The 22,699-nt window shown below is 65.5% G+C and overlaps 5 protein-coding genes and 1 long non-coding RNA gene across 7 annotated transcripts; 4 read left to right on the plus strand and 2 right to left on the minus strand.

The window, feature by feature from the left end:
- The first annotated feature begins 58 nt into the window (after positions 1-58).
- On the plus strand, positions 59-893 carry KXD1 (KxDL motif containing 1). The gene is made up of 3 exons (XM_048927219.1): positions 59-183; positions 280-326; positions 658-893. Exons 1-3 carry the CDS (start codon positions 59-61, stop codon positions 891-893), a joined length of 408 nt encoding a protein of 135 aa, XP_048783176.1.
- Positions 894-1,620: 727 nt separating this feature from the next.
- On the plus strand, positions 1,621-2,737 carry UBA52 (ubiquitin A-52 residue ribosomal protein fusion product 1). The gene is made up of 5 exons (XM_048927885.1): positions 1,621-1,739; positions 1,961-2,079; positions 2,168-2,254; positions 2,337-2,439; positions 2,589-2,737. Exons 2-5 carry the CDS (start codon positions 1,977-1,979, stop codon positions 2,680-2,682), a joined length of 387 nt encoding a protein of 128 aa, XP_048783842.1. The 5' UTR covers positions 1,621-1,739; positions 1,961-1,976; the 3' UTR covers positions 2,683-2,737.
- Positions 2,738-2,891: 154 nt separating this feature from the next.
- On the plus strand, positions 2,892-4,560 carry REX1BD (required for excision 1-B domain containing). Its single transcript, XM_048927883.1, has 5 exons — positions 2,892-2,984; positions 3,210-3,292; positions 3,484-3,688; positions 3,771-3,859; positions 4,129-4,560. Exons 1-5 carry the CDS (start codon positions 2,982-2,984, stop codon positions 4,199-4,201), a joined length of 453 nt encoding a protein of 150 aa, XP_048783840.1. The 5' UTR covers positions 2,892-2,981; the 3' UTR covers positions 4,202-4,560.
- Positions 4,561-4,784: 224 nt separating this feature from the next.
- Positions 4,785-10,495, minus strand: CRLF1 (cytokine receptor like factor 1). Of its 2 annotated transcripts, none has more exons than XM_048927869.1 (8): positions 10,339-10,495; positions 7,449-7,727; positions 6,864-6,993; positions 6,472-6,641; positions 6,167-6,324; positions 5,920-6,088; positions 5,490-5,672; positions 4,785-5,383 (listed from the first exon to the last, which is right to left on the minus strand). In XM_048927869.1, exons 1-8 carry the CDS (start codon positions 10,409-10,411, stop codon positions 5,367-5,369), a joined length of 1,179 nt encoding a protein of 392 aa, XP_048783826.1. In that variant the 5' UTR covers positions 10,412-10,495; the 3' UTR covers positions 4,785-5,366. The 2 variants fall into 2 exon arrangements, with proteins under 2 accessions (XP_048783826.1, XP_048783825.1); XM_048927868.1 differs by having other exon boundaries at positions 4,786-5,383; positions 5,494-5,672.
- A 35-nt stretch (positions 10,496-10,530) lies between these two features.
- LOC125684907 (uncharacterized) lies at positions 10,531-14,057 on the minus strand. Its single transcript, XR_007373352.1, has 3 exons — positions 14,008-14,057; positions 13,075-13,167; positions 10,531-12,358 (listed from the first exon to the last, which is right to left on the minus strand). It is a non-coding gene; the product is annotated as an uncharacterized LOC125684907 (long non-coding RNA).
- Positions 14,058-14,077: 20 nt separating this feature from the next.
- TMEM59L (transmembrane protein 59 like) lies at positions 14,078-17,884 on the plus strand. The gene is made up of 8 exons (XM_048927476.1): positions 14,078-14,319; positions 15,554-15,659; positions 15,830-15,921; positions 16,671-16,817; positions 16,895-16,994; positions 17,272-17,380; positions 17,472-17,589; positions 17,722-17,884. Exons 1-8 carry the CDS (start codon positions 14,161-14,163, stop codon positions 17,878-17,880), a joined length of 990 nt encoding a protein of 329 aa, XP_048783433.1. The 5' UTR covers positions 14,078-14,160; the 3' UTR covers positions 17,881-17,884.
- Positions 17,885-22,699: the final 4,815 nt, after the last annotated feature.

Raw genomic sequence — 22,699 nt, forward strand, 5'->3', positions numbered from 1 at the left:
GTAACCGTGGGAACGGCCGCTCCCCCGCAGGCTGGATCGCTTCGAGAAGACGAACGAGATGCTGCTCAACTTCAACAACCTGTCGAGCCTCCGCATGCAGCAGATGAACGAGCGCTTCCTGCACCACACCAAGACGTTGGTGGAGATGAAGAAGGACCTCGACAGCATCTTCCGTCGGATCCGGTAGGTGGAGATGGGAGGGGATGGCCGGGGGGCCTCGGGGGACCTCAAAGGGATTTGTGTGGGTCTGTCTGTGAACCCGGCTCTCTCCTCCCGCAGGGCGCTGAAGGGGAAGCTGGCCAAGCAGTACCCGGAGGCTTTCAGCAGTGAGTGGTTCCGTCGGTTCTCTTCCTCCATGAAGGTTCCTCCTCTTCTGAATGTGCCTTCAGTGCTGCCTTTGGGAGTCGGGGCCTTTGGGACTGCCAGCACGCAGTGCTAAGAATCCGGGGAGCTTTTTTCTTATATTGAATGTGAATGCAGGAAATCACAAAGCCACAAATGGCTGCTTGTTTAAGTGGGATCCGTTTTTTGTTGATTACTGCTACAAACAAAGGAGCAAATCCTTCTGCCAAAGCCCCCCCCATAGCCGGCCTTGCAGCACATCGTGGTGTTGTGTGCAGCTGAGGCAGTTGTTAATCTCTGCGTCTTTCTTTGCAGACATTCACGAATCTCCTATTCTAGAAGATGACGATGACTTCGACCCGGTTCCAAAGAGCACGACAACCACCATTGCTACCTCTGAGCAGAGCACGGAGTCCTGTGACACGAGCCCTGACATCATCTCTCCCACCATGAGTCAGGATTTTGAGGATTTATCACAGGGCCAGTACGATTTACCGGCTGTGAACGGACAGAGTCTGACAGACGAAGACACTGCCAACGACCTGGACTAAGGCACATGGCTCTGCCCCATCACTGGGGCCCCCAAGAACTCTCTATCTTGTATTTATATTTGTGTGTTCCTTTGGCCATTTATTTTTGGGAAGAGATGGCTGAGTGAAGAAGGGGGTGAAGGGTCCCTCCGACTGCCTCAAACCTGCTATTGTAGCGCAAATCCTGCAACTTAACATGGGCAAATGAGTAAAACGAGGATTTGAAAAGCCTCCTGTCCTTTCTTGTGTGCGTGTCCAGAAGAGTCAGAGGTGGATGGCGAGCTGGATACAAGCCAGCAGTGTGCCCTTACAGCTCAGGATATGGTATCCTAGGTATCCAAAGCAGCGTGGCCAGCAGGTCGGGGAGGAAATCTGTTCCTCTGCTCTGGTGAGACCTCACCTGGAATGCTGTGTCCAAATGTGGAGTCCTCAGTACGGGAGATGCATGGAAGCGCATGCATGGAAAAGGGGAAAGGCTCAGCGTCCCTCGCTGTTCCAACCTCGGCTGTGCCCCCCTCCCCCCCCAGCATCTCAGGACCGTCCCGGCAGCTGCCTCCGCAGCTGCCGGGACGGTCCTGAGATGCTGGGGGGGGAGGGGGGCACAGCCAGGGCCTGGCTTGCTGTTGCCTGCGGGAGATACGGCGGCTGGGACAGTTTGGAACGGAGGCAGCGGGATGCAGGGACGGAGAACCGAACCCAGACCGAACCACGCCGGTACCGAGACCCAATCGGCTCCCCCACACCGCACCGAGGCGCTGCCCGGTCGCGCATTGCGGCTGCGCGGAAGTGGGAGGGTGGAACGGAAGTGACGTTACGACCGGCGACTTCCGGTTCCGGTCGCTCTTTTCTCGGCGGCGAGGCGAGGCGGTGCGTGCGGATGGGCCGGGCTGCGTGTTAGGAACGGGGATTGGGGGCGAGCGGGGGGTGTTAAGGAGCGGGATTCGGTTCTGGGGCGGGTGGGGGAGGTCGGGGAGCCGCGATCCGGCGTTGGGACGGCGGTGGTGGGAACCTCGGCCTGGAAGGTGGAAGCCTCGGCCTGGAGGGTGACGCGGCTGCTGCCCCCCCCCTTCCCCCCCAATCCCTTCCAGGCGGACCGGTGCCAAAATGCAGATCTTTGTGAAGACGCTGACGGGCAAAACCATCACCTTGGAGGTGGAACCCAATGACACCATCGAGAACGTCAAGGCTAAGATCCAGGACAAGGAAGGTGCGTTTAGCCAGGAGTCCCAGCGGCTGCTCCTGCCTCTCCCTCCTTCTTCCCCCCTCACCTCTCGTTTAACGGTTCTCCCCCGCAGGGATTCCCCCCGACCAGCAGCGCCTGATCTTCGCAGGGAAGCAGTTGGAGGATGGCCGCACACTCGCCGACTACAACATCCAGAAAGGTGCCGTTGTTGGGCCCGGTGTGGGCCTGCAGCTGGGTTCAGCTGCTTCTCAGCCCCTCAGTGATGTTTATCTCTATTTCAGAGTCCACCCTGCATCTGGTGCTGCGTCTGCGCGGGGGCATCATTGAGCCCTCCCTGCGGCAGCTGGCCCAGAAGTACAACTGCGATAAGATGATCTGCCGCAAGTACGGCCCTGGTTTGGGGGTGCCCATATCAGCCCATTTATACCCCCTCATTTATAACCCTGCCATGCTCTCCATGCGCTGCGATTCGTCAGCGCCCCCCCAGGAGAGGCTTTAGGCCCCCCGGTGATGGGCTCTGTGCTCCCTTCCAGGTGCTATGCTCGCCTCCATCCCCGTGCTGTCAACTGCCGCAAGAAGAAGTGTGGCCACACCAACAACCTGCGCCCCAAGAAGAAGGTCAAATAGAGCTGCTCTGCACCGCACTGTGCTCTCCTAATAAAGCATCTGCGTTCAAACCCTGTCCTGTCGTTTGTACTCGAATGGGGTGCTTTTCCATAAACACGAGGCCGCAGCACGGAGAGCGCCGGAACTGCGTTCTGTCCTGGTGCTCGGGGTGGGACTGAAGGCTCCCGGGGCGGAGGGGGGGGGGGAGAAACCGAGGCGCTGCCCGGCGATGCCTGCAGGTGGCGGCGGTGCCGCGTTGCGCCGTGCTCCGCCCCCGCCGGGCCTGCGCGTTCCGCTCCGCTCCGGGAGCGGCCCCGGCCATGGTGAGCGGGGCGGGGGTGCCGATAGCCGTCCGGTTTCACGGGGCTGGGGGGTCCCGACGTACCGGAGCCGGGCTGTGCACGCGTGACCGGGCGCTCCGGTAGCGGTACGGCGGAGGTCGGGCGCTCCTTGCGCGGTTCCGGCCCGGCAGAACCGAACACGCGGGGTGGGAGCGGTGCGGGCAGCAGCGCTGTGCCGGTGCCCCACGGCCCTCTCTGTCCACGCAGACCGACGAGGCGCTGCGGGCGCTGCTTCAGCGCTTCTACGCTCTGCAGGGGGAGCGCGTGGAGACGTACCGGCTGTTCGAGGAGTGAGTACCGGGACGGGACCCCACGGGGATGGATTCCCCCATCCCTCCTCTACACATCCGTACGGAACGAGCCGCGGGGCACAGAAGGGCAACGGGAAACCAAACGATCATCCCGGTGTGAGCACCGGGAACGGCACTGCGTGGCCACGGTGACGTTATTTTGCTGCCTTTCTTCTGCCTTCATTCCCCAGAGGTCACCGCGCATACCTGAGCAGCGCCCCGCACTACGATTTCCCTCGCTACCGGCAGTTGGTGCACGAGGTGACGGCGGCCTTCAGCGGCATCTCCCGCGAGGTGCTGCAGCTCCAGGGCCGCCTGCGGGGTGAACTCGGCCGCCCCGACCTGGCCCAGCACCTCACCCGCCTCCAGGAGCGCGAGCAGGAAAAGCTGCAGCTGGTGAGCGCCGGGCACGGGGGGTGGGAGGGGTCCCGCTGCCACCTGAACGGGGTGGGCTCAGCCCCCGTGCGTCCCCCTGCAGACAGCACAGCTCCAGCTGGCCCGGCAGCGGGTGCAGGATGAGCCCGGCGTGGAAACCCATCAGCAGGAGGTGCAGGAGCTCAAGCACAGGTCGGTGGGCACCCCCTGCTCCCCTCCTTTTGGGGCTGGGATCCCCCTTCCCACCCTCCCTTCCCTCCAGCGGGGCCGGAGGGGGCCCAGATGGCGCCTTCAAAAGAGCTCTTGTTTGGAGCCCTCCAGATTGTTTGGCGATGCCGCGCGGCCACGCTCCCATCAGCCTCCCTGGGCTGAGTGTTTCATAAACAGCGCGGGGAGCGCGAGGCGGCCCGGATAATACGCTCCATATGGGCTTTATTTATAGTTTCCATCCGCTCTTGTAGGCTAATTAAAACCATCGAGGCAATCAGCGAAATTCTCCAAGACCTCAAGTACGATTCGGAAGAAGCCGAGTGATGGGCGTCCCCGTGGGAATGGCTGAAGGGGCCGTACAGCAGAGCGCTGCGGGGCCCCCTGCCCCACTCCCACCCCCGGCGAGGTGGGCACCTGCCCCCCCAACTCGGCCCCATCGCTCAGCAGGGGAGCCCCCCCACATCCTGAGCATCCCTCTGCAGGTGGGTGCACGTGGGGCTGGACCTGTGCCCGCTTTCTGCTGAGCGCAGCGGGGCTTGGAACCAGGGGACCCTTTTCTCTGAGCCCCCTGGGTGTCCCCATGGGGACAAACACTGCCATCGCTGCCCTGGGGACATCCTCTGCCCTGCAGACACCCGGGGCTGGCGCTGAGGATGGAGACAACACCCAGCCCACACCTTTTGTGGTCACCTTCAATAAAAACATCCCCTGAGCCGTGTGGTCCATAGGGTTTGTACCCTCCCTCATCACCACCCATGTCCATGTCCCCAGATCGGTCCCCCGAGGAGCCCAGGCACGTGGTGACATGGACGTGGCCCCGTCCCAGAGCTTGGCTGCCCGCTGCGTCCCCATCCCCGCGCGCTGCTGCTGCTCCACTGACGCAGGCCCCGGTGGGGTTTAACGAGGTTTATTGGCATTAAGCTTAAATCTGTTCCTAATTGACTGAAATGTAACCAAAATAAGGCTGGTTTGAATCAAAATCAGAGCAAGCACTGGGCAAACCCCAGCAGCCTCAAACCAGCCCCACGCAGCTCTCTGGGGACAGAACCCCCGCGCACTCACACGCGGCCCCATGGGCACCCGTGGCCCCTCCAAAACGCCCAAACTCCCTGGGGGGAGGGCTGCACCCTCCAGGTTCGGGGGCCACGGGGAGCCTCCACCCCCATCCTTCACCCCAATTGCTGCTCCAGGTCGTGGTTAAGGAACAAAGGCTCCAGGTGAGGCTGGGGGGTCCCTTCGCTGCCATGGGGACTGTGCTCCTGGGGGGCGCGTGGCACCGCCACCTCCCCCAGGGGGCTGCCAAGGCCAGCCCCAGCCTCCCCCCCGGGCAAAACCCCCCTGCAGCGGGTTGCAGAGCCGTGCCGAGCTCCGGCCACTGCTGAGCCCCTCCCCAGCGCACTGTGGTGGCAGGGACGGGGCGGGCGGCCCCGGGGGGGCTTTGGGCACCCGGTGCGGTGCTGCCGGCGCTCAGCCCTGCGGGGGCTACAACTTATCGCCGGGTAGAACCTGCAGAGAGAGCAGGGCCCTGCTTCGAGGCCACCCTCGGAGAGGGGGACACCAGGGGGGTCCGCAGCCCCGCAGTGGGGAGAAAGAAGTGTGAAAGGCTCCTTACCTACCTGGTTGCGTGTTTTGTGGGATTTCTGCAGCCACACGCGCCACTGGTCGTACAGCTTGATGCTGAGGTTGGAGCAGCCGTAGGAGTGTTTCTTCACCCATCCAAAGAACTGCTTCAGCTCCCGCCGCAGTGTCGTGTTCTGCTCGCCTCCCTTGGGGTCGCAGCCCCCCGCCGTGCGCTCTGTGGGGACAGGGAGGGGACGGGGGCTCAGAGCGGCGCTGGCGGCCCATTTGCAGTGCAAGGAACAGAGGGAGGAACCTGGGGTAGGGAAACGCGTGGCTCTCCGCCTCCCCGCCGGGAAATCAGAGCGGGGAATTGGCTCCTTTGCAAGAAATCCAGGTGCCGGGCACACAGCGGGAACGGCCTCAGTGCGTGCACAGGAAAGGGGGGGAGCAGCTGGGGAGGGGGCTCAGGCAGCAGTGCTCACCGCTGCGCGGCGTGGAGGCGGCCGTGGGGTTGCTCCAGTCGCTCCAGATGCCGGCCTTCTTGGAGCCGTAGATGCCGAAGGGGTTGCAGCGCACCTGGACGAAGTAGACGGTGCCGGGACGCAGCCCTGCCAGGCGGCACGAGGTCTGGTTGCCCACATCATCCACCACCTACAGAGCGAGGGCAGGGCTCAGAACCCTGGCACCGACCCACAGCTGGGCAACACCGCCCCGTTGCTGCCCCCCAACCTTCCACTCCGAGCTGTCCTCCACGCGGTACTGGATCTGGTACTTGGCTTGGAAGAGGAAATCCTTCAGCGCCGGCGGGGAGCTCCAGCGCACGCTCAGCTGGTCCTCCAGGTCCCCCACGCGGCTGACGTGCACGTCGGACGGCGGGTCGGTGGTGACTGCGGGCACATGGGGCAGCAGTTCCCGATGGGTTCAGAGCCAATCCAACACCACTCGGCTCCGACCCGACCCCAACCACCCTCATGGTTTGAGACCAACCCACCTCCCCCCCCCCCCCCCCCGGGGCCCTGGAACCCAACACTCACCCACATCGAGGATGTCCAACATGACGACGTCGGACACGGCCACCCCCAGCCGGTTGGAGGCCTCCACCCAGATCTCATAGGGCGTGAAGAGGGCCAGGTCCTTGGGGATGTGGCAGGAGTAGGGCCCGGCCGTGTGGTATTCCTGGCACGTGTTGTCACGGCCGTACCACCTGTGATGAGCACAGCCCCGGGGCTGTGAGCCCAGCGGGACCCGCACACCTGCCCAAGGAAAGCACGGCGCCGGGCCCGCGCCTCGTTTATCCACCACTTAACGCCGTCAGCAGCGGTGTTGGGTTTCCGTCCCCACGCCGCCCCGAAGCTCCCCCTGTAAGCCCTCAAAATCCCACGTTCACACTGGGAGGAAGGGAAGGAATCCACCCGCGGGCGCCTACCGGAGCTTGTACTTGAGCGTGTAGTTGGTGTGCAGGAAGGTCTCCCCCTCCGTCCCTGGGGCCCACGTGCAGGTGAGGTCCTTCATGTTCTTGGACCAGCAGGAGATGTTGACTGGTTTTTCTGGGGGTACTGGAAGAGGACAAAGGGACAACGAGACGTGAAGGGGCTCCGTGAGCGGCACCCGAAGGGACCGCATGCTGGCTCTGCAAGCCAATGCCTACTGGGGACGGTATGGGGACGGCATCACCAACAGCCCCGCAAGGTTGGTGTCGCCGAGACCCCCACCAGCCCCACGGGGCAGCGGAGGACTGCAGCCCGTGCTGAGCAACAGAGCTGTTTTCTTTTGGGAACAGCAACCGAAATAAATAAATAAAAATAAGCGCTCTGTTCCCAGTTAAGCCTCTGTATTCTTAGAACGTAAAATCATCCTTAAAATAGCCCGAGATAAAATCTTAACGATTATTGATTCGGACAACTGTAATTTCAGCACGAGGTGCCAAAAGCGCCGCGCGGCCTTGGGGCGACAGCGCTGCGCCGAGGGGCAACAGCACCACGATGGAGACGGACGGACGCGCCCGACGTACGTCCAACATAGAGGCAGGAGCCGGCCAGGATGCCGCCGTCGCGGCTGTGGCACACCAGGTTGTCCCCCGACTGCTGCCGGGAGCCGTTGAGGCGGGCGAGGGCCACGCTGAGCGTGGTGGGGCCGAGGGCGGCGTAGGAGGCGGCGGGCAGACGGCGGCCGTTCAGCGTCCAGTACAGGTCCTGCGCGCGCAGGCGGAGGTCGGCGCTGACGGTGCAGGTGGCGGTCAGGGAGGAACCGATGAGCAGCGTGGGGTCCTGAGGGGAGATCACTGCAGGGTCTGCGGCCGGAGACAACGGGAAGGGGAGCGATGTGCGGCGCAGCACGGCACCGTGGGCACATCGCTCCATGCCCACTTTGGGGCCGGGCTCCGTTTTTTTCCCCCCATTGGAAAGCAACAATGGAAAGTTTGGGGGCGGTTTGGTTTTTTGGCTTTCTGTTGCTCCGCGGTGCGCACCGCAGAGCTGAGCACCCTAACGCAAACCATGTGCTGCTGCTGCACCGCGCTGCGGGGTTGGGGGGACCCACATCCCCTACCGGGACCCCCCGGCAACCATCGCCCTCGCTTCCCTGCTTTGGGAGGAGAGCAAACCGCGCACGGAAAGGCTTCAAAGCACAGCGGGCTGCTCGCACGTTCCGCAGGGGAAAACGACCCGGGGCTGACATCCCCCAGCACTCGTTGCCGAGGCGCTGCGGGGCCGCGCGTGCCGGGCTAATATCGCTAATTACCTCCCGGAAAGCGCCTCGACCTCCGCTCCCCTCCGACCTCCCGGCCCCGATCGGCTTTCAGCGGCAGCTCAGTGCGGCCCCGCGTGCCCCGCAGTGCTGGGGGGGGCTCCGAACAGCCCCCACACCCGGGTGGGCTGCAGCCCCCACCACCCCTCAGCCCCCCCACGGGCAGCCCTCGGCCCCAACTGCAGCCGATCCGACCGCCTGCAGCACAAAGCACGCCGCTCACGGGCCGCGTCCCTTTGGCTTTTCTCCTCTCGCAGTCATTCCTTTTTCTTTCGCAGCCACATGTGTTATAAAAGGGAAAAGTGTGAAGTTTTCAGATGGGAGCGGAGCGGGCCGGGGGGTGGTGGAATGCGCAGCGAGAATACCTGCCCGGGGTTTTATTGCCTTCCTATTGTAAAAAAAAACAAATGCTGCTCAGGTGTTAAGTAACGCCATAAAGTAAAAGCACATTTCAGGGTGTCGGGAACGTTTGCGCTCCTCTTCCGAAGGGCCGGATCGCCTTTCGGTTTTACATCGAGGCGTTTTAAGGGCTGCGAGAGAAAAGGGAAACCCCCCGCTCAGCGTCCGAGAGCTCCGACACGTTTATTGGGGCTCTCGGAGACCGAAAGCAACGATTGCTCCGAAGAACAAAAGGAGATTTGGGCGGCGCTGAAAAAAAATCAAGCGAAATGGGTGTGAAGCGACGGGGCCGCGTCCCGCTGCGCTCCCCCCTCTCGCCCTCTCCTCCGCCGATGGCGGTTCTGATGCCCGTCCCTCGGCTCACGGCATTCCAGCGCGGAACTTCGCTCTCTAAAAGGAGATTTGGCTGCGCCCGTTCCAGCGCTGCCGCACGTCGGGGCCGCGGGACCGAACTCCGACCGTGGGACAAAGGAGGTGGGGAGCGCGGGGGCACCGCTCGGCGGGACGGGACCCGGGGGTCCCTGCGGCCGTGGGGTGGGGGAGCGGCGGTGGGGCCGAGCTCTGGAGCGCTGTGCCACCCCGCAGCCCTACGGGCAACGTGAGAACCCGGAGAGCGCTTTCCCTTCTCGCTCCCACCGCGTTTTGCTTCTCCGCCGCGGCTGCTTTCGCAGCCCAGCCCCGATCAGCGCTCCGTGATTCTTCCCGTGAATGACCCGCAGCGCTCGGGGCACGCGAGCCGATGAACGCGGGGCGGGATGGGGACCGCAGTACCACCACGGTGCCACCCCGAGCCGGGACGCGCTGGGCGAACATCGCCCCGAGGAGCCGAACCTCCAGCCGTGGGGAACGCGAATGGGGCCGCTCCGCGCTCGCAGCCTCGCGGGACCCCAAGGCACCGCCGCGGGACCCCAGCGCAGAACCCACCCCAGGTGTGGCATCTCCACGTCTGTCCCCAGCTCCCCCCTCCAACCCCCCCAGTAAGGAACCCCCTCCAGGGACCCGCTCCCCTTTTTTGAGGGCGATCCGTTGTTCTCCGCAGGGGTGGGCGCTCCCTATTGTTCTGATGGGGGAGAAGGGGGGATTCATTGTTCTCTGGGACGGGGAGGGGGGGGGGGCTCATTGTTCTCCATGGGGGGAAAGGGGCGCCTATTGTTCTCCGGGGGCTTTGGGGAAGGTCAGCCCTGCTGGCCGGGGGGGGTCGTGGATCGCCGTGTGGGGTTCGCTATTGTTCTCCAGACGGAGGGGGGGGTCCATTGTCCGGGGTGGGGGAGCGGAGCTGCGCTGCTCCGCAGGAGACGGCGATCCGGAGGAGGTGCGCCATGGGGAGAGGAGGGGGCACACGGCTCCCAGGGGGCGATGGGTGGGGGACACGTCTCCCCTGAGGGGGGAGTATGCGGGGGGGGGGAGGGGGGTCCCATTGTTCGCTGTCGGGCACAGGGAGGGGGTCGGGCGCTGCCAGGGGTTCCCGTCACGCTCCGTCCCGGGGAGGGAGTGGGGCGGGTGGTTCCCATCGCCCCGCGGGAGGGGAGCGCAGCCCCGGGGGGACGCAACCCGGAAAGGCGGGGGGAGGGAGGGGGGGGGCACAAGGACCGGAATGAATGAGGGAAGGGGGAGAAGAGAAAGGAGAGAGGGGAGGAGAGCGGCGGCACAGAGCCGGGGGTCCCCGCGCAGCGCCCGCCCCAGCCCCAACCCCAATCCCAGCCCCGACGGCGTCCGCTCTGGCACGGCCCCCCCGAACCCCCCCGGGCCGTACTCACACGCGGGCGGCTCAGCGCGGAGCAGCCGCAGGCACAGCAACAGCAGCGGTAGAAGGGCCGGCATGGCCGGCATGGGGGGGGGGGGGGGAGGTGGGGTCGGTGCCCGTCGGTGCCCACAGCGGCGGAGCGCACCGACACGTCCGGGGAAGTCGCGAACAAGTCTCGCTTGTTTTTTTTTTTGTGAAACAGCCCCCGCTCTGCCAAAGCCCTAAATGCCGCCCTCGCCCCGCCCCGCCCGGCCCGGGACCGCCCCCGGGGGGCAGAAAGGCACCGGTCCTCGGGGGCCGCTCCGGTGCCGGCTCTGTGCCCGCAGTGCCCGCCGCCTCCGCCGCCCCTCCGTCGCGGGATGCGCTGTGCGCGGTGCCCGGTGCCCGGTGCCCCCCCGTCCGGTAGATGGGGGAGAGCCGTCCCGTCCCGTCCCGCCGTGACTCAGCGCTGCCGCCCGGACACTCCCGCGCCCCCGGGGCCGCTCCCCCCGCGCCTCATCCCCGCGCGGTGCGGTGGAGCCCTCGGGGCTGTTTTATGGGCTTGGTTTTGTTTTGTGGAATATTTTCCCCCTAATCCCCGTCTTTTTTTCTCCGAGATAACCCCGAGTTCCCCTCCAGTAACGACAGACGTGGAGAAAATGCCTCGAGGGACTCCGCGGTGCCCCCGGGGACACGAGGACTCAGCGGTGGGCGGCCGTGACGCCGCAGGTGGCACCGCTCGTGTTCCCGACTGGAGCGACGGCACCGAGCCCCGGACCAGCAGCTCCCGGCGGTGGCACCGTCCCCATCCGTGTGTCCCTGCGGCAGAGCAGAGTGGGATGAGGCAGAAGGGGTGCCGAGAGCCGCCCCCCCTCGTGTTGGGGGACATCTGGGCCGTACCGCACCCCAGCCGTCCCCAACCCTTCCTCCAGAGGAGGGGATGTGGGGGGGGACGGGACCCCCGGCCCTGACTCTGATCTTGGGATGGGGACGGGATCTGTGATAGGGAGCACCTGAGGCACGGGGTGACAGTGAGAGTTTGGCTCAGCCCTCCTCCTCCCCCCACAGTGTGGCTGTGCTGCTCACAGGGCTGCGTGGGGAGAGGACTGGCAGCGTGGGGTGACGCCACGCAGGACAGGGTGACGTCGCGTGGGGACGGAGGTGACAGCCGTGGGGAATGGAAGCAGCGTGCGGCTGGAGCCCATCCGAAGGGGCGGCACAGATTGGAAAAACGAAAAAAGAAAACAAAAAAAAAAAAGGAGAAAAAAAAAAAAAAAAGAGACAAAACAATGCCTTTATGCCTTTTCCCATCGTCCCGTTTTGTTGGAACCTTCTGAAGTGTTTTCGTTGAAATTTCCCAAAAATGTCAGCCTGAGGGAGACACCCAGCATGGGAAAGTGCCGCCCCAGCTCCGCGCCTGCCAGCGCCGGGGGGGGGCAGCCGGAGCGGGGCCGCGTGGGGTCCCTGAGGGTGAAGGAAGGGGGGGGGGATGACGGTGTCACGGAGGGGACGGCGGTGTTGAGGAGAGGGACCCCATTGGGGGCACCTCCGTGTCACCGCTGGGGATGGCGAGGGCGGGGCGGGGAGCGGGACGGGGTCAGGGCAGCAGCGGGGCGGTGACACCCGGTGTGGGGACGGGGACCGGGCGCAGCGGGACCGCGGCAGCGCCGTCTGAGTCAGCGGAGCTCCGTATGGAGCTGCTGCCCTTTGGCGGTGACCTTTGCAGCGCTGAGTGCGCAGCGCTCTGCCCACGGCACCGAGCGGGGCTGGGCGGCCATGGCTGCCCCCCGATGGGCCCGAGGTGCTGCCACCCCCCTTCGCTGCCACTCCGTAGTGTCACCTCCCCAACGTCACCCCAAAATGCCGCCCTCCCCACAGCTCATCCCCCCCCATGAACCCCACCAGTGACTCCCGGCTCGGCGCAGCGCTCCTCAGACGTGGGCACACGTGGCTGCAGGGGGGGGCAGGGTGCACAACGCAGACCCCCCCCCCCAGCACGGCCCAGGGACGGGCGCAGCGGAGCTGTCTGACTGCCTGCATCCTTCTGAAGTGACCTGTGGGACAAATAAAGAGGCTGGAAATGCCAAGAATCCAGCGGGCCGAGTTTTCCTCCTATTCCTCTCTGTAGCATTTCCACGTCCGTCCGTCGGGTAATTTATAACTGCTTTAACCCCTTCCGTGCCGCCCCCACCCCGCAGCCCCCGCCTGCCGATTTGCCGATGGGAAAAAACCCAAAATGGGGAGTGGGGTTTGGGGGGGGCGTGGGGGCACCGCGGGGACGGCAGCGCTCCCAATTGGGCACAGAGTGCTGCAGGAGGAATGTGGGTCACTGATAAATGCAAAAGGCGTTGAGAGGCTCTGCAGAGTGCCAAGGGGGGGGGTCACCCACAGTCAATATTTGCCAACTGTGGTGTTTTAATGCCCGGGAGGGGCTCTGTTTTTTTCTATTAAAACACGAGTGGAGGGGCTGAGAGTGTGGGACGGTGCCAGGCAGAGGGCGGGCGGTGTGGGGAGCGGCTCTGGCAGTGCTCCCAGTGCTCCCAGTGCTCCCAGTGCCCCCTCCATGCTCCCAGTAACCCCAGTGCCTCCATTGCCCCCATTGCTCTCATTGCTCCCATTGACCCCATTTTTTTCCCCCATTGCCCCCAGTTGCCCCAGTGCTGGCACCACCAGCGCTCAGGCCATCAGGTTCTGTGCCTCCCCCGCTCCCTCCCCCGCCCCCCCTGCTGGCAGCAGCCCCAGCTCTGCCCCACAGCTGATGGGGACCCACCTGCAGCACCGCGCTGTGATTTACGGCAGCAGTCCCCAATCTGTCCCATTTACTTCGCCATTTGTCAGCGGCGCCGGACAGGAGACTGCAGGGCTGGGGGGGGTGGGGGAGGGCCTGGGAGGGGGCTGGGGGAGCGCAGCCAACCCGAGCCCCTCCAGAGCACGTTCCTCCCACCGCTCCTAACGAGGCGCACGGGCTGAAGGAGCAGCGGGCTGATGGAGGGGCCCAACGGAGCCCCCCGGCAGCGCTCCGGCCATGAGTTCCCCATTAGGGCCGGGGGTGGTGGAGCCCCCCGCCCTCCTCCTCCCTCCCCCCCGCGTTGGGGTGCTGCCATCAATAAGGGAGACGGGCAGGGCCGGGAGCGCGAGGCCGAGCCCACGCTTTGATGTCTGCTAAGCCCTGCGAAATAAAAGCCGTAAATCTGGGGCCGGGCGCTGCGCCGGGGGGGGGGGGGAGAAATCCGCGGGGAGCGGAGATGTGCGGGGTGCAGCCCGGGGGGGGGGGTGATGGCCAGCAGAGCCTGAGTGCCCCCTGCCCCTCTGCAGCCCCCACGTGCCCCGCTCCCCCTCCATGTCCCCGTGTCCCCCCCGGTCTCCCCGCCTCTGTCCGTGTCCCCTCGTGGCTCCAGAGCCCCCCCCACGTCCCGAGGTTCCCAGCATTGCTTTGCGACCCCCCCCCCACATCCTCCAGTCCCACTTCATCTCCCCCCCGGGATTCCCCCACACCTCCTGCTCCCCATTCAGCCCCCCATCCTCATGCCTCCCCCCGTGTCCCCGCATCCCTCGATCCTCCCACACCTCCGTGTCCCTCCGGACCCCCTCAGTCCTTTCTGCCCCCCACCCCCACCCCCCCCGCCATTAACCCCATTAACCCATTACTGCCCGTGTTCTCCTGCCACCCCCTCATCCTCCCTCACCCCCCTGTGCCACGCACCCTCTCCGGGGGTTCCGGTACCGGCGGAGCTGCGGCACTGCGGTTCCCCCCCCGGCTCCCCCCGCCGCCCCCGCCCGGCGCACGGCGCGTCACGACGAGGCCGAACGGCGGCGGTGGCATCTCCGCTCCGCTCCGTTCCGTTCCGTCCCCGCCATGGCGGCCCCGCGCCCCCCCGCGCTGCTCGCGCTCGGCCTCGCGCTCACCGCCGCCACCGTCACCGCCGCCGCCGGGGGAGATCCGTTCTCGGCGCAGCTCGGGGACACCGGCCCCTGTCAGCGGCAGTGCGGCCGCAGCGTGCAGCCCCGGGCGGCGGTGAGTGGGCGGGGGGGGGGTGGGGGGTTGAGGGGGATGGCGGGGGGAAGGACCCGGAGCAGCGGGGGGGGTACCGGGAGAACCGGGGGGGGGGTACCGGAGGTGTTCAGAGCACCGGGAGGGAGCACTGAGGGCATCGGGGGGAAGCGGGGGGGAGCATCCGTGGCACCAGGGGATGCACCGGGAAACGGGAGCGCCGCGGGGGGGTACCGGCAGCACCGGGCAACGCCGCCCACAAGCAGTCTGGGCCTGCAGCTACCGGGGGGTGGTGGTGGTCAGCGTGTTCCCCCCCTGCTGAGCCCCCCCCCCCCCCGGCAACCCCCCCTGGGCTGGGGGTGTCCGCACTGCTGTCCCCATCCCCAGGCCCGAGTGCCTCCAGGAGTCCCATTCTGCTTTGGGATCTCCTTCTGTATCTCCGTCACGGAGCCCCCCATCCCCCGGGGGCGGTGGGGGCCGCGGTGAGGAGGTGGAGCGCGAAGTGAGCGCTCAGAGCCTCGGATCGGGACAGGGATAACGGGGATAACGGGGCCGTACTGAGGCTGAACGGAGGGGGGTGGGGAGGGGAGAACGCAGGGGGTTCGACCCCTGCAGTGGGGCTGAATGAGGCCGCAGATCTGTGACACCGCCGCGGGTAGAACAGCCGGGATGGACTGCGCTGCCCGGAGGTGGGGGGGGGGGGGGGAGGAGCTGCACCCATCTGGGCCCACTGTATGTGTCATGGACCCCCCCCGCACCCATAGGCCCCTCCCCACGGTGGATCCCCCCCCAGCACAGGCACACACGGAATGTTGCTTTCACAGCCTCTCAGTGTATTCCAACCCCCCCCCCCCAGCACGCAGCCCCCATGCGCGCACCCCAAATGCACGCACAGCCCCATGCATGCAAACCCTCAAATGCATGCACAGCCCTCCTATGCATGAAAACCTCCTCCCATGCGTGCAGATCCCATGCACACAGTGCCATGCACTCCCCTCCAACGTGTGCACCCCCCCATACCCATATACCCCCCCCCGCCCCTGCAGAAGTCCATGCAGAGATATGGGATGCCCAACAGCGATGCAAGGCCGTGCCACATCCTCTTAGGACACAGACCCCATTGCTCTGACAGCTCTATGGGTGCAGTGGGGCTGGTGGCAGCCCCCCAAAGTGTGGCAGTCTCCTGGGGGGGCCACGCTGGGGGTCGGATGCAGCCCCCGGCCGCGCTGTGTGCCAGCTCTGTGCCCTGTGCCTGCAGGACGCTGTGCTCAGCGCCTGTCACCGCGGCTGCCGGCTGTTCTCCATCTGTCACTTCGTGGATGCGAGCGCGGGGCTGAACAGCACCAGGGCTGAATGTGAGGCAGGTGAGCGGCCCCCCCCCGGCCCCAAATGGGTTCTCCCCACCCCAACACCTCCGCTGCACCGCTGCATCCCATACGGCCCATGGGTGCAGGCGGGGAGGTGCGGGTGGCACCGGTGTCCCCTGTGGGGATCTGCCCCCCCTCCATCCTCACCCCACACCCCCGCCCTGCAGCGTGTGCCGAGGCCTACGTTGGAGAGGAGGAGCAGTGGGGCTGCAGGACCGGGTGCCGCGAGCAGCTGCCCCACGTGCAGAGGAAGGAGCAGGTGAGGGGGGTGGGCTGGTGCCCCCCGGTGCCACCTGGCTCTGCTGTGGGTTCCAGGGGTGGGAGGTGTGGGCTGAGCGCTGGCGTGGTTTCCCCGGGTTTTGATCCTTCCCAGCAATTATCAACACTTTCCTTCCCGTGTTTAATTAATGCAGCTTTTGCCCAATTAATTAAGCGAGCCTTCAGCCCAAGGAAGGGGCTCTCGGTGCAGAGTGAGGCGGTGCTGTAGGGAGCAGGGCCAAAGCGGAGGGTCCCAAAAACTCCATTCCATCCCATTTCCACGGGGCAGAGCCCAGGGACGGACACAGCGTCGCCCCCAGCGCTGCTCTGCGTTTCCCAGACGGTCGGGCCGGGCAGATTTAGCAGAATAATTAGAGACAGCATCTGACCTATTTCTTTCCCGTGCGCCGCTCTGACCGCGCGAGGGGCGGTCGGCAAAACGCCGGCGGGGAGCGGCAGATTCCTGCAGGGATGCGTTAAAAATAACAAACTGCCACAACGGCCAAAAATCCGGGGCATGGGGACACTGCCAGCAGGAACGCCCTGAGCCGCTGGGGGAGCACGGGGCCGGGGGGACACCACGGGATGGGGCCGGGGGGGGGGCGTCCGTCCCAAAGGGGCCCCTGGTGGCTGCGGGGTGTGGGAATGGGGCTCTGGAGGAGCGCTGGGCTCGGCGCAGCCGTGTTCCTGCATGGTGTTGTTTGATGGGGGGGGGGTTTGAGGTGACGCCGCGTCCCCACTGCTTTGCAGAGCGCAGAGGTGAAGGCGCCGTCGCTGTCGGTGCTGGATTTGGTCTCCTCTTTCTGCACCGACATCGTCAGCTCTGCCCACAGCTTCATCTCCTCCACGTGGACCTTCTACCTGCAGGCGGATGATGGGAAAGTGGTGGTGTTCCAGGTGGGGGTCCCAAGCCCTTCCTGCTGGGGACTGGATGGGATGGGGCCCTCATGCTGACTGCTTCTCCCCTCCTCCAGTCGCAGCCCCACATGGAGTTCCCGCTGCCTGAAGCTCAGATGACCCAACCAGAGTGGCCTGAACCAGGGAACGATGCCCACTCCCCCCAACCCCACACAGGTGAGGGACGGCTCTGCTGCTGTCTGGGTCAGGAGCCCTCCTGGCAGCTTTGGATCCCACCAGAGTGGAAGAAACTGTGGCTCTGATCTGCTTCCCAAACCCATGGCACACATTGCAAGGAGCTGCAGGAGCTCTGTGCACCCCCTGCAGGGAGCGAGCCAGCAGGGGAACACGGCCAGCACTGTGCACCTCACAGCTCACACCTTGCACCACTCACCCTGCACCCTGCACTTTGCACAGTGATGCTCGCTCTCAGCACTGCTTTTCTTGCTTCCAGGCCCCCAGCAGAAGGAGGAAAAGTCCCCCCCCAAGAAGGAGCCGTGGGGCAAAGCCAAACCCATGGACACCCCACAGCCAGAGCACGACTTCCTGGGCTGCATGGCCAAGTAGGTGTCGGGGGCTGCGGGGATGCCCTTCCCATACCCAGTGCACTGCCATAATGCAGCCCCATTTCCCTGGGGTTCGGGGTTGCTACAGGCGCTCAGGCCTCCCCCGCTGGATCCTGGCCGCCTGCCTCTTCCTCTCCATCGTGGTGATGCTGTGGCTCAGCTGTGCCAGCCTGGTGACGGCCCCCGAGCAGCACGTCAGGACTCAGGTATGGGCCGCCCCTGTGCTGCTGTTATGCCGTGGGTGCTGCATTGGTGGGTGTTCTGCATCAGTGCTGCATCGTCTGCAGGCTGGGGACAGTGAGGCCCAAGGTCACACGGTGCCCTCTGCTGTTTTTCAGCCTCTGAGCATCAATGGAGACAGGGAATGCCTGGAGGACCCGCGTGGCCCCACTGTGTTCCCACTGCCGCCCGTCATCGCCGTCACTCTGTGCCCCACACACAGCGAGGATGTGGGGCCGCTGCCACTCAAGGTCGACCTGGACAAGACCATCCTGTAGTGCTCCACCTCTCCCCATCACCTCCTCATCACTTCACTGTCCCCATGCCGGTCCCCCTTCCGACCCCATCCCTCTGCCTCCATCAGCCACAGCCTGGAACTTTCCCCCTCCGTCAGCACTGCTGCACTCTGCACTCCTGCTGCCCAGAGCCCAGCGACCACCGCCAGCATGGAAGGGGGGAGCGCAGCCCCGGCCCCCCTCCGGGCACGGCTCCAACGGGGCAGAGGCAGCGCCTGGGGGGGCTTTGGCTCGGCACAGCCCGGCCCCCACCTCGTGCTGAGCCCCCGCGGCGCCGGCCCCGGCCCTGGGAACTCCCTTCCGCCGATGGCCCCGCGGGAGCCGGAACGTGGCCAATGGATTTGGTGTTGGCAGCCAAAGCGGAGAGAGCAGCCGATCCGCCGCCCCCGTGCCCATGTGAGCACCCGGCCGGGCCCTGGCTGGGGCTGCAGGACACTCTGCGATGGTTCTGTGCTCTCTCTCCACTCCGTGACACCGGCGGGGGGCACTGGCTGGTGACAGAGTGACATTTCCCATCCTCTCGTTCCTGGGATGATCCACATCTCCACAGCATCCCCCAGGGCAGGACCGGGTGGCACTGACCTCGTGCCCCCGTGAGGGATGAGGGCCGGTGTCCGGGGGGCCCCGTAGTGCAGCCCCCCACCCGCAGCAGTGCTCAGGGCACACGGGGCCATCTCCCCTCTCCCCATCTCCATCACTTTGTGCATTGTTCTGTGTTTGATTCACACCGGCATGCAGTCTGCCAGACCCGGGCACCCCGTGGTGGCACCCAGCCCCCCACCTCCTCCCAACACGTGGTACAGAGTAACTCATTGCCCGTGCCCCCTCCCATCGATTCCTACACTCGCCCCATGTTGGGGGGCAGTGATTTGTGTCGCTGTGGGGTGAGGGGGCATCCCTGGAGGTGTCCCCCAGCCCCATCAATTTTGTGCTGCTCCATATCACAGTGAACATATCAGGGGTGGGGAGCGGGTGGGGGTCTCGTGTCCGTAGTTGGGGTGCACTTCTTGGTGTTGCTTTCTGGCAGCTCAGCTCGGTGTTGGTGCAGTCTGTGTTGTCCCGACCCCCCCCTCATTTGCAGAGTCCCAGGGGTGCAGCGTCCCCTCCAGCAGTTCCCCCCCTCCCACACTCTGAGATGGGTGCAGGAAACAAACCTGGCGCCACACCGCGAGCAGAGCGCGGGTCGGACACGGGAGGACAAATAAAAGGTTTGTACCAGGGTTGGCCCGCTGGTTTCTGGGCGTGGGTCTGAGCCCCGGGATGCGGGGTCGGTCCCGGCTCCGCGCAAGAAGCAGCGCGGATGGCTTTAAGGCGGCGCAGCGCGAGGGCTGCCGTGCACACGCACGCCTTCCCCCACAGAGCCCCGTTCGCAGCAGAGCTGTTCTGCAGCCCGTCTGTGTCCCCGAGGTGGGGGTCCCGAGACGAACCCCCCCCTCACTGCACGTCTCAGCGCTGCTGCTTTCCACCCACATTTCCCTTGTGCAGCTCGGGGCGTTGGTGAGGATGCCGGCACCCGGCGATGGAGCAGAAGGGGATAAAGCCCTTCGGGAACCCTTGGTGGGAAGCCCACGGCACAGCATTGCCCCCCAACAAACCCCCGATCCCTCATTACCCATTAACCCCTTATTGCCCGAACGCCCCCGGCGCAGGGGGAGGTGGGACGGACAGCTGGCAGACCCTGAGCGCCGCGGGCTCCGGCGGTCCCTCCTGGGACGGGGCTGCAAACAGACTCCTCGCCTTCAGGCTGGATCAGATTCCTCACTGCTGGCGCGGGGCGCAGGGAGCCGTGCCCAGGAAGGAGCAGGTGAGGAGGGACCCCGCTGCAGTGAGGAGAGACGCATGAAATCCGCTGGTTCCACCCCCCTGCAGGCAGCCGGGCTGGGTTCCACCCGACGCCTTTTTCCTCCTCGTTCCCTCCTTGCAAGTTTTTCACGGGGAAAGCAAAAAATCGCGGTGTGTGGCCCCATGTGCCAGGAGCGATGCCATGGGGAGGAGCGGTGGGATCGCGCCCTCACCCCACGGTGGGCATCGGGGGCTGCGAAGGGCCACGTCCTCTCCACCGGCTCCAGCTCAGCCACGCTCGGGAGGGAAGCGCAGGCCGGTAGGTGGGGACTGTCAGCCGCGCTGAGGCCAGCGGCGGCCCCACGGCCGCCAAAAAGCCGGGGGGAGGCGGCGAGCTGCCCCCCCAGCACCCCACGGTGGAGCTCGAAGCATCGCCCGGTTCGTGCCGTGCCGCCGTTCGGTGCCCGTGCCGCTCGGTGCCGCCGCTCGCAGCCCCGCTGGGTCCGGCTGCCGCTGCCGCTGCCTTTTCCACCCCCCCATGGGCGCCCCCCCCTCCCTGCCCCACTGAAATCTCAGCTGCCCGGAGCTGGCCCCGCTCCACCGCCGCTCACACGCTGCCGTGCGTTCACGCACGGATTTCCCTCCCCGGGAGCTGATGGGGCAGAAACCCAGGGCTGGGATGGGGGTGGGGGTGGGGGTGGGGAAGGGTCCCCAAAGCCCCCTTCGTGCACCCCGCTGTGTCCATCGCAGTTCGATCCATGGTCGGTCGGGGCTGCACCCGCTGCTCCCCCCGCTCTTTCGCAGCAGGGCCGGCTGGGCACAGAGCACAGAGCAGCCACACAAGGCTTCTCCGCGGCTCACAGCGAGGAATGAAGGGCTTTGATAAGGGAACACAATGGGGAGGAAGCGGCGGTTTTGGGCCTTCACAGAGCGCGTGTTTTGAAGATGATGGAAGGAGGGCCCGAGCTCCTCGTCTGGGGAAGGGCTGCCTGCGTCCTCACCGCTCTCTGCTCAATGCGCGGCCACACCGCTGCTGTCCCTGGCAACTTCATCGGGCTGGGGCTCTGGGGGGGGTAAACCTTCATCAGAGGAGTGAAGATGAGGATGGGTCGGACCGGCTGCCGGTGGGGGGGATCAGCTGCCCATCCTCCTTCCCACCCCCCCACCCCCCCCCCCGGGAGGAGAAGAGCCGCGGGTGATTCAGCAACAGGAAAACCAAACGAAAAACAATCTCCTGGTGCTAATGGGATTGGTTCTGTCCCTACCACGCACATTCCAGCCCAGCTCGAGGGACGGCTCGGGGGAGAGGGGGAGCAACAAAGCCAAATCCTTTCCCGTGTCCAGGCGGCAGGGATCGGCGCGGTGCCGCTGGCCGGAGCGCCCCATCCGCAGCCGGCACTGCGCTGCGTGCCTCCGCCCGCCGCCAAGTGACATTAATTTTCCATTCCCTGGGCTTCATTACTTCTTGGAACGCGGACCGCGTGCGTTGGGCCGCGAGGGGCTTTCGCTTCCCTCCGTGTTTATTCTCTCTGCCGTGTGTTCTTCTGCCAGGTGAGGAGCGCAGCCAAGCTGGTCAGGGGGAGCGCGGCCGTATGGCTGCGGTTTGGCCGCGCGGGTGGGAACGGCTTCCCGCAGCACCTGCTGGGCGCCCGGCGGCGGAGCAACCCGCTGCTCACCGGGGGACGACACGTGCGAGCCGGGCCGGGCCGCTTTGCTGCATCGAGGCTCCGTCGGACGGCGCTGGGGACGGAGAGCGACGCTGAAGTTGGCGCTGGGAGCGGAAGGACGCCGAGTGTCGTGCAGCCGCCCCGCAAAGCAGAGCCCACGTGGCACCGCTGCCGGTTTTCTGCTCCAGCTGGCCTCCAGCTTGCAGGGCACGGCCGTGCCTACACCTATGGGTGCACGGACACAGCTGTTGGCTGTACGGGATGCGATGGCCGTGCTTTCCCCTGGCCAAGGAGCCGGCGGTCTCCATCCCAGCAAGGATGCTGTGATGCACCGTTGCTTCAGCTCTGTGGTGAGCTGCTCTGTGCCCTACGGGAGCGCTGTGAGGGAGGAGGAGGGGGTGTGCCGTGCTCACAGCCCCCCGGGAGGCACCGGGAGCATCTCTGTGCCGGAGTGCGGCAGTGAGGAGACACGAGCAGAGCGTCCTGATGGGGTGAAATGGAAGGAAGGGGAAGGGACGGCCCTGGCACATGCAGGCCTGCCCCAGCCCGTGTGCTTCCCCAGCTCATGTGCTTGCTGGGATTACATGGGGATTAGGGGGAGCAGCCAACCAGGAACGGAGAGGGATGCGATTGCTGGCACCAGAAGTGGCACCAGCACTGTGCCAGCAGGGGACGGAGCAGCGCTGGTGCTGGCGCTGTGTGGAGGCAGCGAGCAAGAGAGGTCACCCAACTGCTCCTCTGCACCAACAGCGTGAGGGGAGGCGAGAGGCTGCGTTGTGTTGGGGAGAATCTAGCAGGAATCGGGAAAAAAAGCTCCATCTGATGGCTGCCTGCACCCACAGCCAATGGAGCTGAGCGACAGCAGCGTGCAGAGCTGCTGCTGGGCATTAGTGGGACAAATGGGGGGGGGAAGCCCAGAACTTTATGGGGAGCCTGCAGTGCCGGGGGAAGATGTGGAGCACAGATGTGGGACTTGAGGCTGTGACAGGAGGGAGCTCGAGTGTGCTGAGCAGGCCCAGGGCTGGGCCTCGTGCCTGTGGGGCTCCAACATCCCGCCGGCTTACAGCGAGCCTCAGGAAAATGAGGGATGTGCAAAGTTTGGGGCTGATCCCTTTGTTTCTTCCCCTGTAAGTCGGATTTGGGCTTTTATGGGGGGATCGCAGCTCTCCACAGTAGGAGAGCTGGGCTGCCCTGGCGGCTGTGTGCAGGATCAATGCATTACAGCAGTGCTGCTGCGCTAACGCTGCTCGTAAAAATCACCTTAGATATAAGTCAGGCTCCGTGGGGACGGGGCTGAGTGCACTCAACAAATAATGAATAGGAATAAAAATAAATATCAAATGGCCCATAAA

This window comes from Lagopus muta, chromosome 26, assembly GCF_023343835.1.
Source record: "Lagopus muta isolate bLagMut1 chromosome 26, bLagMut1 primary, whole genome shotgun sequence".
Taxonomy (NCBI): domain Eukaryota; kingdom Metazoa; phylum Chordata; class Aves; order Galliformes; family Phasianidae; genus Lagopus; species Lagopus muta.

Coding starts and splice junctions, on each gene's coding strand:
- UBA52 (XM_048927885.1), top strand. CDS start 1,977: ATGCAGATCTTTGTGAAGACGCTGACGGGCAAAACCATCACCTTGGAG. Junction 2,080..2,167: donor TAAGATCCAGGACAAGGAAG/GTGCGTTTAGCC, acceptor TCTCCCCCGCAG/GGATTCCCCCCGACCAGCAG. Junction 2,255..2,336: donor CGACTACAACATCCAGAAAG/GTGCCGTTGTTG, acceptor TCTCTATTTCAG/AGTCCACCCTGCATCTGGTG.
- KXD1 (XM_048927219.1), top strand. CDS start 59: ATGCTGCTCAACTTCAACAACCTGTCGAGCCTCCGCATGCAGCAGATG. Junction 184..279: donor AGCATCTTCCGTCGGATCCG/GTAGGTGGAGAT, acceptor CTCCTCCCGCAG/GGCGCTGAAGGGGAAGCTGG. Junction 327..657: donor GTACCCGGAGGCTTTCAGCA/GTGAGTGGTTCC, acceptor CTTTCTTTGCAG/ACATTCACGAATCTCCTATT.
- REX1BD (XM_048927883.1), top strand. Junction 3,293..3,483: donor ACGTACCGGCTGTTCGAGGA/GTGAGTACCGGG, acceptor TTCATTCCCCAG/AGGTCACCGCGCATACCTGA. Junction 3,860..4,128: donor GTGCAGGAGCTCAAGCACAG/GTCGGTGGGCAC, acceptor CCGCTCTTGTAG/GCTAATTAAAACCATCGAGG.
- TMEM59L (XM_048927476.1), top strand. CDS start 14,161: ATGGCGGCCCCGCGCCCCCCCGCGCTGCTCGCGCTCGGCCTCGCGCTC. Junction 15,660..15,829: donor CAGGGCTGAATGTGAGGCAG/GTGAGCGGCCCC, acceptor CCCGCCCTGCAG/CGTGTGCCGAGGCCTACGTT. Junction 15,922..16,670: donor ACGTGCAGAGGAAGGAGCAG/GTGAGGGGGGTG, acceptor ACTGCTTTGCAG/AGCGCAGAGGTGAAGGCGCC.
- CRLF1 (XM_048927868.1), bottom strand. CDS start 10,411: ATGCCGGCCATGCCGGCCCTTCTACCGCTGCTGTTGCTGTGCCTGCGG. Junction 6,325..6,471: donor GTTGGACATCCTCGATGTGG/GTGAGTGTTGGG, acceptor ATGTGCCCGCAG/TCACCACCGACCCGCCGTCC. Junction 5,673..5,919: donor CGCCTCCACGCCGCGCAGCG/GTGAGCACTGCT, acceptor CTGTCCCCACAG/AGCGCACGGCGGGGGGCTGC.